At 47.7% G+C, this 17,511-nt stretch overlaps 1 protein-coding gene across 1 annotated transcript; it reads right to left on the reverse strand.

Moving 5' to 3' along the window:
- Positions 1 to 11,606: 11,606 nt before the first annotated feature.
- On the reverse strand, positions 11,607 to 16,498 carry SIX1 (SIX homeobox 1). Its single transcript, XM_019451627.2, has 2 exons — positions 15,584 to 16,498; positions 11,607 to 13,527 (listed from the first exon to the last, which is right to left on the reverse strand). Exons 1-2 carry the CDS (start codon positions 16,141 to 16,143, stop codon positions 13,233 to 13,235), a joined length of 855 nt encoding a protein of 284 aa, XP_019307172.1. The 5' UTR covers positions 16,144 to 16,498; the 3' UTR covers positions 11,607 to 13,232.
- Between the last annotated feature and the right edge of the window lie 1,013 nt (positions 16,499 to 17,511).

Below are 17,511 nucleotides of genomic sequence, written 5' to 3' on the forward strand. Positions count from 1 at the left end.
CATGGGGAAGTCTTAAACTTGAATTTCAGCCAGGATACCAGGATTGTTGATACCATTTCCAAGAGAACTAAAGAATATTAAGGCGAATTATGTGGTCAGAACTTGAGGTTTTCTTTCTCAGCTAAGAAATATGGCATGTTAGAACTCTCTTCACTTGATGGATGAAAAGATATAATTTCAGCATTTAACTAGTTGGTATGCTTGGTCAAAGAAGGCCAATGCTGGAATTACAAATAATAATCTGCATCAAATTAGCCTTCACAATATAGACTGGCCTGTGAACAACAAAAAAAAAGAGTTATAGATTAGGTTCCAGACCTTCTTACCCACTCTTTAGAAGGGGATGCAATCGCCACAAGAATTTCCCACAGGAAACCGCAAACCCCAACACCTCTGGTACCACCTGCATGTCCTTTTGCACAAGTATTGACCCACCCCAACTTTGTTTAATTCTTGAGAGCCAATGGGTATACAACTGTACCAAAAACCACTGAATTTCACAACATAACTTGAGACAAACTGAATCTGAAAGGCTATTTTATGGGTATTTTGCCTCCAGTCCTGCAGGTAATACAATCCCCAGTACCCCCACTGGCTAGCAGTATTTGACTCTCCTAATCCTCATTACCATACTTCTGTTGGCATACTTCTCAAGGGAAGTATGGCTGAGAGCACCAGCAAGGAAAATAAGTCTTTCTTAATCATTTGTGTTGTTCATAAGAAGTGCAATGGAAGATTAGAATCAACCTTGAGTCTTGTTTGTGAGTTTTGTAAATATCCTCACAAAAATTTGGTACTTTTGTTTTACTATACTTTACCCACCTATTTTAGGTAATCTTTCAAATTCAAGTCTTCGTAAGTCCAAAGTCATACGATGATTTGGTTTTTAAAAATGGGAGGTGATCACAAATTATAGTATTTGTCATATATGTGTTTTTACAGTAAATTTGCCACCATATAATGCTAAAAACTTGAACTTTGAAAAATAGAGTATTTGTATTTCATTTCATTCCTTGTTTAGCTCAGCTAACTAGTGCTAAAATCTTCAAATTCTATAAGAAGTTTACTTTTTTTTCCATTGTTTTTGGCCTTAATCAAAAGGAAAAAAACATGCTTTCAAAAGTTGAAGGACCAGTCAGGTATCTGAAATTGACCTATAATTAAAATCATAAAATGTCATGCATGATAAAATATACTGAAAACATCTAGCATGTTATCTTCTGAATACTCCAGGAGGGCTAATTCATTTTAGCTATAACTAATTTCCACTGGAAAGAAAGTTATATACTTCTGAGCATATTGACAAATAAGTCTTTCAGTTTCATGGAGGTTAAGTGGTTGAACAGGAAGTACTGCCTCAGCACATATGTATCAATCCTTTAGAGAAATTCTAAAATCAAGGGGCCTGGATTTCCACACTTACTTTATTCCACTATGATACATCTGTAAAGCAGAAATAAGACTCCCCTCTTTATCCAGCCTTCAAGTTCAGTCATATATTTTTTTATTTGAAATGAACTAAAGCTGATTTAGAGCGGACATGCCTTTTGGAATGCCCTGAGGACTTTCATTTCTTGAATGATATGCTAAAGCTTGGACTCTACCCAAACCTCCTTGAAACACCCTCTGCAAAGTTTAATCTAATTTAAATTAACTTATTCCTCAGCATAAAATGCTCTTACTTCTCCTTATTTTTTTGAGTGAGCACATGGACATATTTTTGTTTCTGAACATGTAGATCCTGAAAAAATTTAGAAAGAAAAATCCCTACATATTTCTTTATTTCAGTCATGTTAAAAGCAGTGATAGAAAGCGTGATTCTGAGAACTCCTGGCCCTGGCACTATGCAAATCATTTCAGCAGCAATAGTTCCTACCAAATGTTTCTCCGATGGCCCTGAACTCTCATTTTTCTGTCCATCCCTGTCTGTGTACTGCTTACATTCAAATATTTACTTCGCAAATAAAAGTAATATTAGAACATATATTTGCCAAAAATAAGCATTTGTATGGACAAGTGCAATTCTGCGTGCATAAGGTTGAGTACATGTATATAACAGAACTTTTTGGCAAATTGCTAAACATTCATCTATTCCCTGTACCTCTACCTCAAGGAAATTGTGAGTGATATAGGGTTTATTAAACAAACAAAGAGTGTTGAACTCTTCCTGAATGTTCAGTGAGTGTATAGTGATTGACTACAAATTATCAACTTCCCTAAACTAAAAACTTAAATATGTATAGTTTTTAGTTGGCTAGGATAGTTGAAAAAACATGAAGATGCTGGAGCAAAAGGTTAAAGAATTGAATACAAAATGCTTCTTCCAGTAATGACAATGAAAGCACTGTGAAGGGATTGAGGTATGTGGGGATCCATCCTTTTTTTATATTTTTATTAAAATTTTTTTAATGTTTATTTATTTTTGAGAGAGAGAGAGAGAGAGAGAGACAGAGCATGAGTGGGGGAGGAGCAGAGAGAGAGGGAGACACAGAACCGGAAGCAGGCTCCAGGCTCAGAGCACAGAGCGGTCAGCACAGAGCCCGACATGGGGCTCGAACCCATGAACCGAACCCATGAACCGTGAGATCATGACCTGAGCTGAAGTCCAGTGTGTAACTGACTAAGCCACCCAGGCACCCCTGTGAGGATCCATCCTTAAAGACATCTACCACATGTTTGCTTCACCTCCTCTCTGGGTTTTATTTTTATTTTTGCTGGGATTATTCCTCCTATCAGTAAATCCCAAAACAATCCCAGAAACTTCCTTCTCTCTCTTCTTTCTCTCTCATCCATTTACCCATGCAAATTTCAGCTATGCATATTACTTTCGATAATACCTGAATGAGAAAATCCTTGAAATCAGAGAAGGATATGCAATATGTCAAAATGAGCTATTCATCCCTGGTGATTATTAGAGTGTCACAAGAGAAGAAATGTACCCAAGAGGGTCCTGCACAATTCCATCTCTGGGAATTGTGCTCTATCTAAAGACTCTCTGTCATTTCACCAGCCCATTCATTTACTCAAAAAATATTTATCAGGTGCTATTATATCCAGCACTGTGTTAACATCAGCAAAGCATTAAATCTTCAAAGTAGTTTCTTACTCTACACTTATGTTGACACATTTAGGTGGGCCTTAAATTCTGTACTCAGCTGAATGCTTTAGTTCCCTTCTAAGTAATTCGTCATTTTCAGCACATATAAGTGGGTTTTATTTTTCATCAATGGAATTCTACCATATATGATGGCATCTATATAAGTGTTCAAATCATGAAGAATAGAGATGACAAAATCCAAGCATTATATATCTAAATATCATTCCAGAATTAAATTACTGGAGTTCAACTTCAGTGTTCTAAGCTCGAAGCTTCAAGAAATAAGTTTCAGCTTTGACTACCTCCAAAGGCTAATCAGACCTTATGTCTCTAGTCTCTATTGCAGTAATTTGTGTTTCTTTCAGCGTTTCAGACAAAAGGAGGGAATGGCTATGACCTGCCCTCACTGGAAACGCTAGCATCATGGGAATTTTCCCAGGCAGCTTTGTGCAACTAAGGAGGCTTCAAGCATATTATAATTATAGCTACTATTCATTAAATGTCTATTGTGCCAAGCACTTTACATTTAATACTTCCGCTCATTTAAGCCTCACGGTACCCCTGCAGTGTGAGTATGATAGCTCCTATTTTCCCTGGTGAGGATCAGAGAAGTTGGGTAACTGGTGCAAAGTCTAACCACTTGCAAGTATGTCTAAGTGATGGATCTGCGACAATGCATCGTTCTGATTCTCACTTCTCTGTCACGTGTTTCTGCTTTAAAAAAAAAAAAAAAAAAAAAAAAAAAAAGCAGCCCACCTGCCTAGACTCCATGAAGGTTGGAGAGAAAGATGGAGACTGACAATGTTGTCTGGGAAAGATTTCTGAACTCCTAGACAAAGAGTAACGACAATTTGTAAGACAACAAGTAGTCGCAGCTCTCTCGGTTAAGGAGAAAAACGCAAAAGAAATGAAGAGTATCAGAAATGCGATAAATAAAGGTAAAAAAAAAATACGGGGGGGGAGGGGGGAAAGCGAGAAAAACGCGCCTTTAGAGGCCTTGGGTTTACTGCCTTCTACCACCCCTGAGGTTGCGCGAGCACAGGGCGCGGTGACTGACGGCAAAGTACTACCCAAAGATTGTTGGCCGCGTGGGAGTCTGCGCGTCACCTTCTCAGCTCCCTTTTCTCTCACTACCGCCCCCCACCCACCCCGCCCCATCTCCCAAGCGCGGGCGGGAGCTTCCACCGCCAGTGCGGACGAGGCCCGGAGGCAGATGGACGCTGCTGACTGATGGGGGCGGCCGAGCGCGAGGGCGCTGAGTGAGGCCCGCGCCTGGTCGCCGCTGGGCCTCAGGATCCCGGCCGCTCACCCTTCGCGGGCCCCGGGCGGGGTCGGAAGGGACACCTCCGCCCAAGAACCTCCGCCCGGGCAAGTGTGGGCGCAGAGGTCGGGCCTGGGCCTGCGCTGCGGCCCTCGGGAGGCTCTAGGCCCTGGTGCAGAGGCCGCGCTACCCGGCAGGGGTGTGTGCTAGGCCTGCAGCCGTGAGTTTCCCTCCCCACTCAGGGTTGACCCTGAAGACAGATGTAACTGTGGCGGCAGCGGCGGCCCACGTGGTCTGGAGGCGCAGAGCGCTTGGGACGCGGCGTGGAAGTCGGCCCCGAGAGGCGCCCGGGCCTCTCGCGCCCAGCTCTCTCCGTCTCTGCTCTCCTTCCCTGGCTCAGAAAGCCTGCCAGCCGCAGCCCCAACCCTCTCCTCTCTCCTCCCCCAAAGCCGGGCTCCGCTTTCCCTCCATCAACTCTAGGCCGAATTCAATCCGAGAAGGCTCCTTTGAGCTTTTGTGTTTGCTGGGGGAGATGTGGGCGCAGGAGGGATCGCGTTACAACTTTCATTTCCTGAAATGTTTGAGGGAACATCCAGGGTTTTTATCCCCCCATCAGGCCGGGCGATGGGCTCGGGTTTCAGGCCTTGTCACTCAGCTGTCACCAAACAAACGAAGCTCTCAGAGCCCTGGAGAGGGAGTGCTACCTGCTATTCATGACCCCTAGAGCAGGTGATCGCTCATGGGAAAAACAGGTAGAATTAATCATAGGGCTGTTCTCTGTTTCCTCTCCTTTTTGGCAGACCTGCCCACAGTGTGAAACCTGTCAGAAAACAAATTAACTCTTTCTTGTCCCCCAGGGGAACTAAAAAGAAATTTTCAGAAAACCCAACATGCATTTACACCAAGTGACCCAATGAGAGTTGGAGGGAACATCTATACATCTGGCTCCATTTGGCGATTTCTTAGCTTGTGGGGTTCCCATCCTAGTGGGACTTGGAACATGAGGCAACCAGGAAAGAATGGGGCATATTCTTATCACCTGGTTCTGCCTATTGAAAGGTGCCCCAGGTGTGGTCCCGGAACTTAGGTAGATTCACCTCCTTTCTTCCTGAGTGTCAGTGCAGCTGCGCTTGATCCTAGTTAAAGGAAAACCTCTACCCTCTCACAAGTTTCTAAGAAACGTCCTTAAATGGGTGTTTTCCCTCCCCCAGACTCTTCCCTAGTCAATCTTATTGAGCATCCATGATGGCTCTGTATGAGAAAATCCAAACTATTTCATAATTTCCCCCTTTCATTTTTATTCCTAACTTAATTTAGAAGTAATTTCTTAAAACTTACTTCTTGCCTTAGTTGATCAAAAACAGAAAGTTAGCATATTAGTGTTCTTTGTTGTGTGGATACTGTTTAACTGCTCCTTATTAAATATTATAATACAAGATTTAAATTATACCTTTATTTTCTATTTTGCTCTACTTTTCTTTGTCCTATATCTCTGTCCTTCTCTGGGGAAAAAATGTTTTAATTAGAAGGAAAGAGGAAATGCGTACAGATTTGCTTCTAAGATACATAAACGTTGGAAAAGTTAACAAGGACAGTTTTGGAGCCATAAAACAGACTGGTTTTTTAAAACAGAAGTATGGTTAGGGGACTGCATTGTCATTCAGCCTTGTAGTTTTTCCATAAAAGTTTTGTGTGTGTGTGTGTGTGTGTGAGAAATCAAGAGATATATCATATGTAAAAATAATCCTCTGGCTTTCTTTATGAAGATTTTGTCTGTTTATTTTGAAAACAGCCATTGGTTCCAGATTCCCAGAACTGATTTTGTTAGATTAGCTATTTGTACTCAGAGGTAGAGCCCTGAGCAATATTATTCTTCAATTAAAATCAAGAACTTGACTTTAGAAGGAAGCATGTTATGTTTATATAGCATCAGCAATGCATAGAAAATATTCACCACACATATCTGAAGACAGACAAGGCTTCGATTGTTTAAATGTTCTTTTCACTTCCTAGATACTAAGGCACTTTGACTTTCTATCTGGCTTAATTTTCTTAAGCTTGTTACCTACTTTCATTCACGGCATTCTAAATAAATACAGAGCTAATGCTTCTTCCATGTAACTATCTCCTTGACTTAGAGATAAAGGTGCCTTTTGCAAGGTATTGCAGACTATGCCACCACACTTCCCAAATGCATTTTCGGTACAGTCAACCTAAGTTTTAGTTTTTGCTCCCCTCCATCAACTACATCAGTCCCTGCCACTACTTCCCCAAACACACACAAGCTGCAAAAGTTAAGGGAGCATTACTGCATACTGATGCTTACAATTTAAATATAATATCTGTGTGAGGGCTAACTAAAGACGTCACAGCTATGTGGGTTGGGTTGGGTTATTGTTTTTCACAGTCCCATTGCCTTTTCCTCGTATTTAGATTATTTGGATAAGTGGCAAGTCAAATTAGAATTGAAGTATTGCAAAGCAGCTAAAGCCATGCCTGAAGTAGGGGAGCAAAAGAGAGAATAGTTGAGTTTGTAAAAACCACTTAATATAAATTGGAGAACACCTAAACAGTTGGTTTTACAGGCTTGCTGACTAGAACCTGCAGACTTTGTATGAGGGAAGCTGACCGACCAGGTCTATAACACGTTAAAGAACGTTTCAATGGGCGCCTGGGTGGCGCAGTCGGTTAAGCGTCCGACTTCAGCCAGGTCACGATCTCGCGGTCCGTGAGTTCGAGCCCCGCGTCAGGCTCTGGGCTGATGGCTCGGAGCCTGGAGCCTGTTTCCGATTCTGTGTTTCCCTCTCTCTCTGCCCCTCCCCCGTTCATGCTCTGTCTCTCTCTGTCCCAAAAATAAATAAAAAACGTTGAAAAAAAAATTTTAAAAAAAAAAAAAGAACGTTTCAATGTTCTTTAAGAACAATGTTCTTTAATGCCCTATGTTTAGTAAAAATATGTAGTCTAGGACTGTTTTTTTCCTTTAAGATCCCACATCTATACCAGCTCAGGTCCTGAACCACCACTCCCCCCAAAACCCATGTACCTATTATAAATACACCATGATATTTTAAAAGCCATAATCAATTTTAAATCCTAAATTAAATTATTATAGCAAATTTAAATAAATTTGACTTGTGTTAATTCATGAGTGCTCCTATTGAGGTCTCCTATATCAGTCCTATAAAAGATTTATCTCTAAGTTAGAGTAGGAAGAACAGGGGACCAGTTGGAGGAAGCTAGTATGCATTTCCATCCCTTCTTACTATAGTAAGTAAAGGGCCAGAATCTTTCTACTTACCTGTCTTTTTAATGACAACCGCTAATGGCAGTGAAGAAAGGAGAGCGGCCAATATCACTTAATAGTATTTTAATTACAATTGGGTAGCCACTTCAGGTAAGCTTAAGTGTGTGTTAAATCTGAAGTAAACCTTTTTTTTCCCCCTCCAAGGTAGGATTGTTTGAGGTTTGGTTTTCAGTTTTTTGGTTTTGTTTTTCTTTGTACATTTTCCTGTTTGATCCCCTGGGGGGGGGCGGATTTTTGATTTTAAGAATATTTTAATGTTATGGCAAAGGAAAACAATTAGTGAACACTTTACGAAAAAAGGGGGGTGGGGGGAAGACTCCCAGGTAGCAAAGAAAAAGAGGGGAGCCACTATGGTTCTCAGCTCTACCTGCTGAGAACGGGGTCTCAGCTGTCCATTAACAAGTTAAAAGGAGAGAAGCTGAAACTCATACTGAGTAAGAGTCCGGAGTCCACGCGCCTCAAGCAGTCTCTTTCTCTTTGTTTTTAAATGCTACTGTAGTGTTGTTTCTCGCTGTCTGAAAGGACCACAGCGTCTAAAACGCTGATTGTCATCCTCAGTGGGAGAACAGGTTTCCAATTTCATCAGCTGGAACGAAGTTGTGTGTGTATACTCGGCTTAAAACACTAGAGAAAACGTGGCCTTCCCAGGGCAGCGCTTTTCCTGGGTAGACAGTAAACCAACAATTCGCCCCAGATTTTGACTCTTTTCGTTCCTGGCTGGCTCATCCATCTCTTTAGAGAGTCTTCCGGGTGGAGTCACTGGAGTCAATCAGACTGGGGGAGGGGTCACTATGATCTTGAGGGGCTCGGGCGTTCCCACCTAAGGTCGCAGAGCATACCTGCTGGCTAAGGGACTGAGCCCTCAGGTAGCCTTAGTGCGAATTGCCCCTTGGGGGCCAAATGAGCACAGGCACTGGTTCCGCTGGCTTCCGGCGGCTGGAGGAGGGAATCTGGGAGAGTTTTTAGTGTTCTACTCCTGGGGAAAGCTCCGAAAAAGGAGAAGTAGCTCAGAGAGAGCACATGAGTCACCTGCGACTCTCCTCACCTTAACCCTGACCCTTTTGTCCCTCTCAACGCCACCTACTCCACCAGAGAAGGGCAGAATGTGAGCGGCGACAGTCTGGCCCGCAGTGCGCTTCGGGTGGTGCTTTCCCTGCTGGGGCCCCGGGCCGTGCGCGGGGCAGAGGTTGATGCTGGGCCCAGGGCCACCGGCCAAGGGAGAAACGTCCGACCGGGCCCTGCCAAAGAAGAGGAGCTGTTGTCCCGACCTGCCAGAGACTCTAGAAACCAAGGCCGCTTTCCTGTGCCGTCGACCTTCTAGCGACAGGGCAGAGAAGAGACGCGCTTTCTGGCTGGCACTTCTCCGCCAAAAGCGCGGGTGAAAAGCTCAGGTCCAAAAGCCGAGGCCGAGGCCTCAGGAAGCAGAGGAGATAGAACATATCGGAAGCAGGGAACAGGCGGCGGGGCCTAGGCCGCGTCCTAAGTAGGCTCCTAGGCCCGAGGCGGCTGCCCTGGACCCGAAGGGCGGCGTCGGAGCACCAGGAAGCGTTCCCCCTGCGGCCGGGCCAGGATCCGCGTGGGGCCTGGACGGCTTTATCCCGCCGCCACGGGGCCCGCTCCAACCCCACAGTAGTGCGACCGCGGCCGCCTAGTGCCTCGCCCAGAATTTAGCTCCACAGGTTAAAAAGGAGACCCGGACTTGGGCCTGCGAGGTGACTCCGGGGTCCACAGGACGATGGCAGCTCGTTGTCCCGCGAGGCTCAGGCTACCACCTCTTTGGCCCTTCCAGGGCAGCCTCGCAGCCTCTGTTCCCAAAGGCTCGGCCGGCCGGGCCACCAGGCCCTGCGCCTGGAGCTGAGCTGTGATGGGGTTCCCGGGACGCGCACGATTCTCTGTGAACTGGTAGAGAAGAGCCTCGGCCAGGGCGGGGAGGAGGGAGCTGCGGCGCCCCGACTCCCCGCGCCTCCGCAGGACAGAGTGGCAAGAGCTGCCTCTGGAGTCTGCGGGTGGCAAGGGGAGCTCCCCCAGCGTTCTGCAACCGGAGACGCGCAGAATGGAAGCCTCTGGATTCCCGGGACCTGGAGTTCTGCCCGCAGACTTTACCAAAGACCTCCCGGCGGGGGAGGAGGTAGGAGCGAAGCCCCCCTCAGCCGCAGCCGCCGCCGTAGCCGCAGAGGCGGCGGCGGAGCAGAGGAAGGCCGGCTGTGCGTGGGTTCAGGGCCAGGTGCCCGACCCGCCGTCAAGGTGCGGGGGAGAGGAGCGTAACGACGATCACCGCTCAGCAAACAGAGTACGCCCATAAGCGCCAATGCCAATGCCACTTCCTGGAAGCTTCCACTTCAGCTCGGGGTCAAGACCAAGCTGTCTTTGCCTGGAGAATTGGTTCAAGACCCGCAGTGTCCGGCCCCAGGGGCGCCTGTCTCCTTGCCTGCAGCTCGTGGGGCTCTGATGGCTCTCGAGCTCCTACTTGCTAAGCCAAAATCTCGGAACCGCCAGCCAAGTCCCTTTGCCTCCGAATAGTTAGGAAGCTTCGTTCTCAGCCAAGAGGTCAACACGAGCAGGCAGCCAGGACCCGAACAATTGTGTGTTCAGATTTAAAACGTCAAAAAAAAAAAAAATTGCACTAGTATTTGTTTTTTCATTTTACTTGGCAAAAGGCTGTAAGGTTTCGTCCTAAAAACACTATTTATAAGCCGTTGTTCATTACTTTTGGCTATCATTAAGAAACCTGCAGAGGAGAAACGAAAAGTGGCTTTTGATTCAGTTAAACTGCGACGCCGAGAAGATAAATTGGATGTCCCTTAACAGCTGGTCCTCGAAGATTTCCTCAAGGAAAAAAAAAAGTGGTTAGTTCCCCCAATGATCGCTCCAAAACGATTGCCAAGAAAACTCACAGCAATATCCAGTTTTCTCGCCTACTCCTGCTTGTCCCTGGTTTCGCCAGACTGAGCCGAGGACGGCGGAGGGAGGCATATTGTGCAATTTCTTATTAAACACATCTGGAATATGCGCACTCTGGCTCCAGTGCCAGGGATTTTACAAAGAGTTTATGACTGTGACAGAAAATTGTCCTTTTAACGAGTTTACAAGCAGTAATCACAGGGGTTTTTACAGGACTGGCCCGCTCTGCTCCTCACCAGATCTGCAGACATTTCCAAGATTCACCAACCAAGGGAGAGGAAGTGGGCCCGGGCGCCCAGGGAGACAGATCTTCCACGAGTCTAAAATTATACCAAGCAGAGCTGGAAGAGTGGGGGGTAGTCATCGGAGTAGGAAGAGAGGGCATGTAAGAAATTAAAGTAATTGGCCCTTCCTTATTTTCCAGGGAGATTTCCGCGGTGTCCTTTGAAGCCTGTCAGGGTCATTGAAAGCTATCTTTGTGCAGGGTGTTTGTTTTGGGGAGTGAATGTGAAGAATGTGCGGAGATCCCCTGTGAGAGCCCCTCCTGCAGAGGGTGGCATTTCTCCGTGGCCCAAGACGTGGAGAATAAACACCCTAGTGACTTAAATAAACACCAACTTAATGATCCAAAACACTAACAAGGGAGATTGGGACCCTGAGCTCCCAATCCAAATGATGGTCTCCCAGCGGCTGTGTGCACATCTGTCCATCACTAAGGGGGGAAAAAATGACTTTATAAGTAAAAGTGACTACAGTTAAGTACAGTGATCCTGTCTCCTTTGAACTCAGTCAAAGCTATTTGACATTAAAAAAAAAAAAAAAACCTCATAATAAGAAGGCCTAAAATTCTACCACCACCACCCCTCATACACACAACTCAGTCTCCTAGATCAGGACAGGAAAGATAGGAAAGAGTAAGAAAGAAATGAATATATTCATAGTGACACGGATGGGGAAAAAATCAAAATTATGAAACTGTCATGTCAGAAAATAAATAGACTCTCTCTGGGGAGCAATATTTTTACAAAGCACAAGCAAGCCAATCCTGTTATCCTGAGTAGAATTTTAATAAATAATGCCATTTGTTTCACTAATTTTAAAAGCTAAATACAAAGATACATCATTTTTGCCCCAGGCAAAAATAATATGGAGCCTACACGATTACTGGGATTTTTCTGGACACTATCTCACAGCAGTGCAAAGAGCCCCTGTCCTGTTGGTCTGCTTTCTATTTATACAGGTTAATTCACAATGTTGTTATCCATGTTCGAGTCCCCCCCACCTTTTTTTTTCCCAAGCAGATATATTATTTTACTTTCACAGTCTTGTCATAAACTCATTAATACAAAAGAGCTGAGTTAACATATGAACGCTGTGGAGAAGAGCTAGTGGTAAACAAAACTGCATATCTAAATAATAAAAAAATAAATAAATACCCTAGAGCTAACTTCACTCTTTTTCTATCACATAATCAACTCAGTCACCACTCTTGGTTCAGGTGGTGCCCTTCAAAGTACCCTGCAATTCATAACCATCATTAAGTAAGAAAGCAAGAAAACTTCAAAAAAAAAAAAAAATAGGGCCCAATGACAGCAATACACAACTCACCTTTCAGAAACAGAATCGTACTCCTGGTGTTCTACTAAGTTTTAATTTAGACTGGTTTAGGTACAATAGAAAAGAAACCTGAAAACACATGCTGTTTTAGTAACAAATACCAGGTTGCCAGATTTGTTGCATATTTTTGCAGTCTAGAAACTAGGAACAAGAGAAACCCTTAACAGGAGTAGGCTACAGATATGAAAGCTTCAAGGGCATGAGAAGTAATGGCATTCAGGAAAGTGTTTTGTTTTTTTTTTCACATTGGTACATTTTTAAAGTTTGCCATTAAAAAAACCCAAGAAAACAAACAACAACCAAAAACCCCACTAAATTTGACAAAAATAGTTGTAGCACTAATGGTCACTGCTATTTCTAACTGCCTTACACAGAGAGCATTAAGACATTTAGGCACTTATTTTTTCCCCCTAATACTGTTCTTTCATTTTAATCTACATAAAAGTGTTTAACACTAAATAATGAAAAATGTAAACTTAATTTTTCCCCATCAAAAAAAAGTTATAAGATCATATTTTTCCTATTCACCTTAAGAATGCAAACATTTTCCTCCTGGCTGGAGGCTTTTATTTTCACTATTTTGACTTCTCTCTCTCTCTCTTCATTTCCTTTTCCTCTTCCCAAATGATTTTGCCATAAATAAATTAAAAGGAAATAAGTAAAATTCAGTTGATTTGTAATTCCCATTCACTGAAAAGAAAGAAAGAAAGAAAGAAAGAAAGAAAGAAAGAAAGAAAGAAAGAAAGGCTAGTGAAGCTGGCACATGGATTGCCCAGAACCAAGACTGGGTGAGTGGGTGCTTTTGTTTGTTTGGGTTTTTTTTTTTTTTTTTTTTTTCCTGATCTCTGCACTGGGATGGGAAATGCAAGAGTTGGAGAGAAGGTAACTAACTAAGCTTGAGATCGTTGTTGGTTTTGAGTTTTAAAAAGATATTTGTGAAAGTCCACCATTCCTTTAAGCGCAGAGAACCCCAGAAACAAGCTGCAAAAATGTTCCTGATTTCTATTTACAAGTGTCCCTAGTCACTGCTTCCAGGCCCAGTACCTCCCCACTTAAGACCCCAAGTCCACCAGACTGGAGGTGAGGGGGCCCAGCAGGGAGTCCTGGAGCTGATGCTGGTGGGCTTGCAGGCCGTGGCTGGGCTGTGAGGCCGTTAAGCCAGGGAGAGAATAGTTTGAGCTCCTGGCGTGGCCCATATTGCCCTGCAGCAGAAGTACCGAGTTCTGGTCTGGACTTTGGGGAGGTGAGAATTCTTCTTCTGAGCTGGACATGAGCGGCTTGCCCCCTTCCAGAGGAGAGAGTTGATTCTGCTTGTTGGAGGAGGAGTTATTGTTTTCGGTGTTCTCCCTGAGAAATAGAGGACAACACCATATGGTTAAAAAAAAAAAAAAAAAAAAAAAAAAAAAAAGTAGGTTTAAAAAAGTGTGAGTGGAGGGAGGGGACCTGGCAGGAGAAGAGAGCCATTGTGCAATCAGTCATATACCCAAATGGAGGAGCTGTGCCCTCCCACCCATCCCCAAGGGTCCTGGGGTAAGTAAGGAGGCAAAGGAGACTGGAGAAATGGGAAACTACTGGCAGAGCTTGTGGGGAGCCACGTCCTTTCCTCTTCCAGATTTTAGAAAGCTAGATCAGCAGGACTTATTTGAAACACAAAAATTATTTTCAAAATTGTGTTCAAGCAGTTATTTTCAAATACCTATCAACTGGCATCACGCTTTGGAGTAATTAAGTTTGAAAATCGTCCAACAAATGGTTGTTGGTGATAAAGAAAATGATCAGAGGACAAACAGAGCCCAACGCACAGATGTTTGGGGTGAATCAAGTCAATTGTCCTGTTCCCATCTGAGGAAACAATTAAACGTCGAGTTTCCCTGCCCCTGCCCGGAGGTTGTGGTTTCAGAGGCACAGGACAGGTCATGGGAAGTGGTGTCCAGAGCGGCCCAGTGACCTGAGTAAACACAGGGAGCGCAGCCAGTCTCTCCGATTTCATCAGGGAGTGGGCCCTCGGGCCTGACTTATAGGAGAGACCTTTTGTAACTAAGGTCTAACTGGAACCAACTGTCCCCGTCCCCGCGTTAGTCGCTCAGTCCTTGGTCCCTCACAGCTCCCTCTGAACCCCCTCCCGGACATCCACAACCGCGCACCGTTTCCCAGCAGAGGAAACTTCGAGGCCCCGCGCAGCCCGAGACAGGGTGCGGCGTGCCTGGGCGTCGGTGCGGATGCTGGGTGCTGGTAAACTTCACGGTTTCGGAGCCCCGGCCGCTTCCGCCTTCAGGGTGCTGGCCCATCCTCCTCGGCCCCAGCGCTCCCCCTTTCTCTCCCCTGCCCTCTCTCCCAGGACAGCCGCTGCGGCTCAAAGTATCCAGGCTCCGTGCTTTTCCACCCGGAGGGGGAACGCAGAGGCGACATCTGCGGCCCCCAGGCTCTCAAGCGAACAAAGGAAGCCCAGCCCTACCAGGCGCTCAGGTTTCCCCAAAACTCCTCGGCTTCCCGGAGCGCGCTCGCCGCCGCCGCCGCCGCCGCCTCCTTAGGCTCTTCCGAATCTCGTTCGGAAACTCCAACAGCAAACGGATGGAGCCGGGCCAGGTGGCCGGGGGTGTTCGCGCGAGGAGGGCGGAGGCAGAGGCAGGTTAAAATAACATTGCCTTCTGAGCTCCGGAGAGAAGTCTGCCACTGGAGACCCCCTTCCTCAGCCGGGGCGGCGGCGCGGACCGCCAGATGGACCCGCCGCGGCCCGGGACACGCGCGAGGGAGCCCGGAGACGAGCAGTCCTTTCCGGGCTTGGGGCGCCGCGTAATAAGTGCAGCGCCAACTCTTCCAAAGCTCTCCTTTCTGTGGATTTCTTTTGAAAGACTCCTCCCTTTGTACCGCTAGTGCGGAATGAAGCGGCGACCTCTCGCCTAAAAGCCTACCAGGAGAGAGCGAGGAAAGGACGCGGCGGCAGTGGGGGCAGAGCAGATGTCTCAGGCCGGCTCCACACCTCTGGGGAGCAAGAGGAGAGAGGTGTGCGACCCTCAGCCCCCACCGAACCCCTTTCCTCGAGACACCAATCAACACTTCCCTCGTAGTTGATCTAGAAGTTCTCCCTGCACCCCCCCCCCACTCGTCGCCCCAGCCAACCAGGGAGGCACGAAAAACAAACCTAGCGCCAATATTTCCTGACACGCACACCCCAAGAAACCCACGCGCGGGCGCTCAAATCAAATGACTCCCCATCCCTAGCAAGCGATCTCAGAGTTCATGAACTTTCGCTGCAGTACCGCGGAGGCCCGGGCGCCGCCCCGCGGACGGGCTCCAGCCGGCGGAGAGGACGCGGTGGCGAGTGCCAGCGGGGGCGAGAAGGGGCGGAGGGGAAAGGAAGGCTTCCCGGGGTCGCCCGAGCAGCGGGAAGCACGCCGCGTACCTTTCCTTGGCCTCGGCGGCCCGGTCTCTTTGCCTCCGGTTCTTAAACCAGTTGCTGACCTGGGTGGTGGTGAGCCCCGTGGCCTCGGCCAGCTCCCGCTTCTCACGAGGCGAGGGGTACGGGTTGTGCGCGTACCACTCCCGCAGCACACCCCGCGACTTCTCCTTGAAGCAGTAGCTGGTCTCCTCGCCGTCCCAGATGGTGCGCGGCAGCGGGAATTTACGGCGCACCCGATATTTGCCCACCGCGCCCAGGGGCCGGCCGCGCAGCTTCTCGGCCTCCACGTAGTGCGCCTTCAGCCACAGTTGCTGCAGCTTGGGGTGGTTGTGAGGCGAGAATTGGTGGCTCTCCAGGATCTTGTAGAGCTCGCGGAAGTTCCCGCGGTGGAACGCAACCACGGCCTTGGCCTTGAGAACGCTTTCGTTCTTGTGCAGGTGGTCGCAGGCGGGCAGCGACCACAGAAACCTGCCCAGACGCTCCAGGTTCCCGCCTTGCTGCAGAACTTCGCACACGCACGCCACTTGCTCCTGCGTGAAGCCGAACGACGGCAGCATCGACATGGTTGGGGCCTGCCGAGATGCACTGCCCGGGCGCACGCGGCAGGGAGCAGCGCCTTAAAAGCAGGGGGGCGGCAGCCGCAGGGAGGGGGGCGCAGCTGCTCCTAACCCCCTCCCTAGGATTTCCGTAGGCGAAAAAGCTAATCGAAATTTAGGGCTGGGCGGCCGAGGAAGAAGGCGGAGGGGGGCGCGCTGGACACGGAGAGGCCGGCTCACTCCGCAGCCTTTTTGGGCCTCTCTGGCTCCGGCCTCCCGCCGGGTTGATGCTGCTCGTTGCCGGGGAACTTGGTTTCTGTTCTCCCCGCAGCGGCCTTAAAGCGCGCAGCGTCCCCGGCGCGCTGATTGGCTGCGGGCGGCGCCTATCCGGGGCTGGCCAGCCCGCGCGCCGCCGGGCCGGGCAGCGGGGCCGCGCCGCCCCGCGCCGCCCCGCGCGGGGAGGGCGCGGCTGTGGAACCCGGGACAGGGAATGGTGGGAGGAGAAGGACCGCGAGAGGTGGGAAGCGGGTGGGGGGAGGGAGCCGCGCTGCCCAGGGGCGGGGGGCGGGGGGTGTGAGTGGGTGAGCGCGTCAGGACCCTGCAACGTGAGCCCCCTCTCAGTGTCACCTAAGGGCAGCCGCTTACATCTCTGCACAAATCAATGACTCCAGACCTTAATATTCCCCTCCTCTCCCTCTATACCCCCGTCCCTGTCCCTTGCAGACTTGCCCTTTCCCGGTGAGCTCATATTTAATTACCTTAATGTTGGAATGAATAAATAATGGATTGATGAATAGCTTATGGAACGCGATAAATAATACAAGATCAGAGCAGGGCTCCGGGCTGCAGCCTCTGGAAGAGCGGCTTCTCCCCGGCTGACTTCAGCTCTAGGAGCCTAACTCCCTCTACCATTCTCCCTTTGCCCCCACTGCCCTCCAAAGGGCACAAGTATTCCCAGCTGGATAGCGCTTCCCTCGTTTTCAAAAGGCCACGACTGTTTGGGACCTTGGGAAGAGCTGTTGACAGAATTGTTGCTGAGCAAATAAAGATTCTGAGGGTTCATTTGTGATTTGGTATCTTAACGTTCTATGGTTTGAGTCGGCAGGCTTCTGGACTCAGTTTCCCCATCTGCGCCGTTGCGTTTTCCGAGGCCACCTCTGCTACTGAGGAATGCCCAGAAGCTTTACTTGCTATTAGCAAAAATGCTTTGGGAACCTCGTACGAAAGGCGCTGGATGGGGTGTAAATTAAATAAAACTGTGTCCGGCTCCAATAGCTGTCTGATTGTAACCTAATCCTTGCCCTGCTCTGAGAGGGACACTGCCCTCAGAGCCAGGACGACAGCGGCTCCAAGAAGATTAAATAAAGAGGTGTGTGTGTGTGTGTGTGTGTGTGT

This window comes from Panthera pardus, unplaced genomic scaffold (assembly GCF_024362965.1).
Source record: "Panthera pardus isolate Hobbes unplaced genomic scaffold, ASM2436296v1 HiC_scaffold_24, whole genome shotgun sequence".
Taxonomy (NCBI): Eukaryota; Metazoa; Chordata; class Mammalia; order Carnivora; family Felidae; genus Panthera; species Panthera pardus.

Bases quoted from the DNA above. Each gene is read 5' to 3' on its own strand.
- SIX1 (XM_019451627.2), bottom strand. From the start codon at position 16,143: ATGTCGATGCTGCCGTCGTTCGGCTTCACGCAGGAGCAAGTGGCGTGC. The intron at 13,528-15,583 runs GTACGCGGCGTG...TCTATTTCTCAG, and splicing joins GCCGCCGAGGCCAAGGAAAG to GGAGAACACCGAAAACAATA.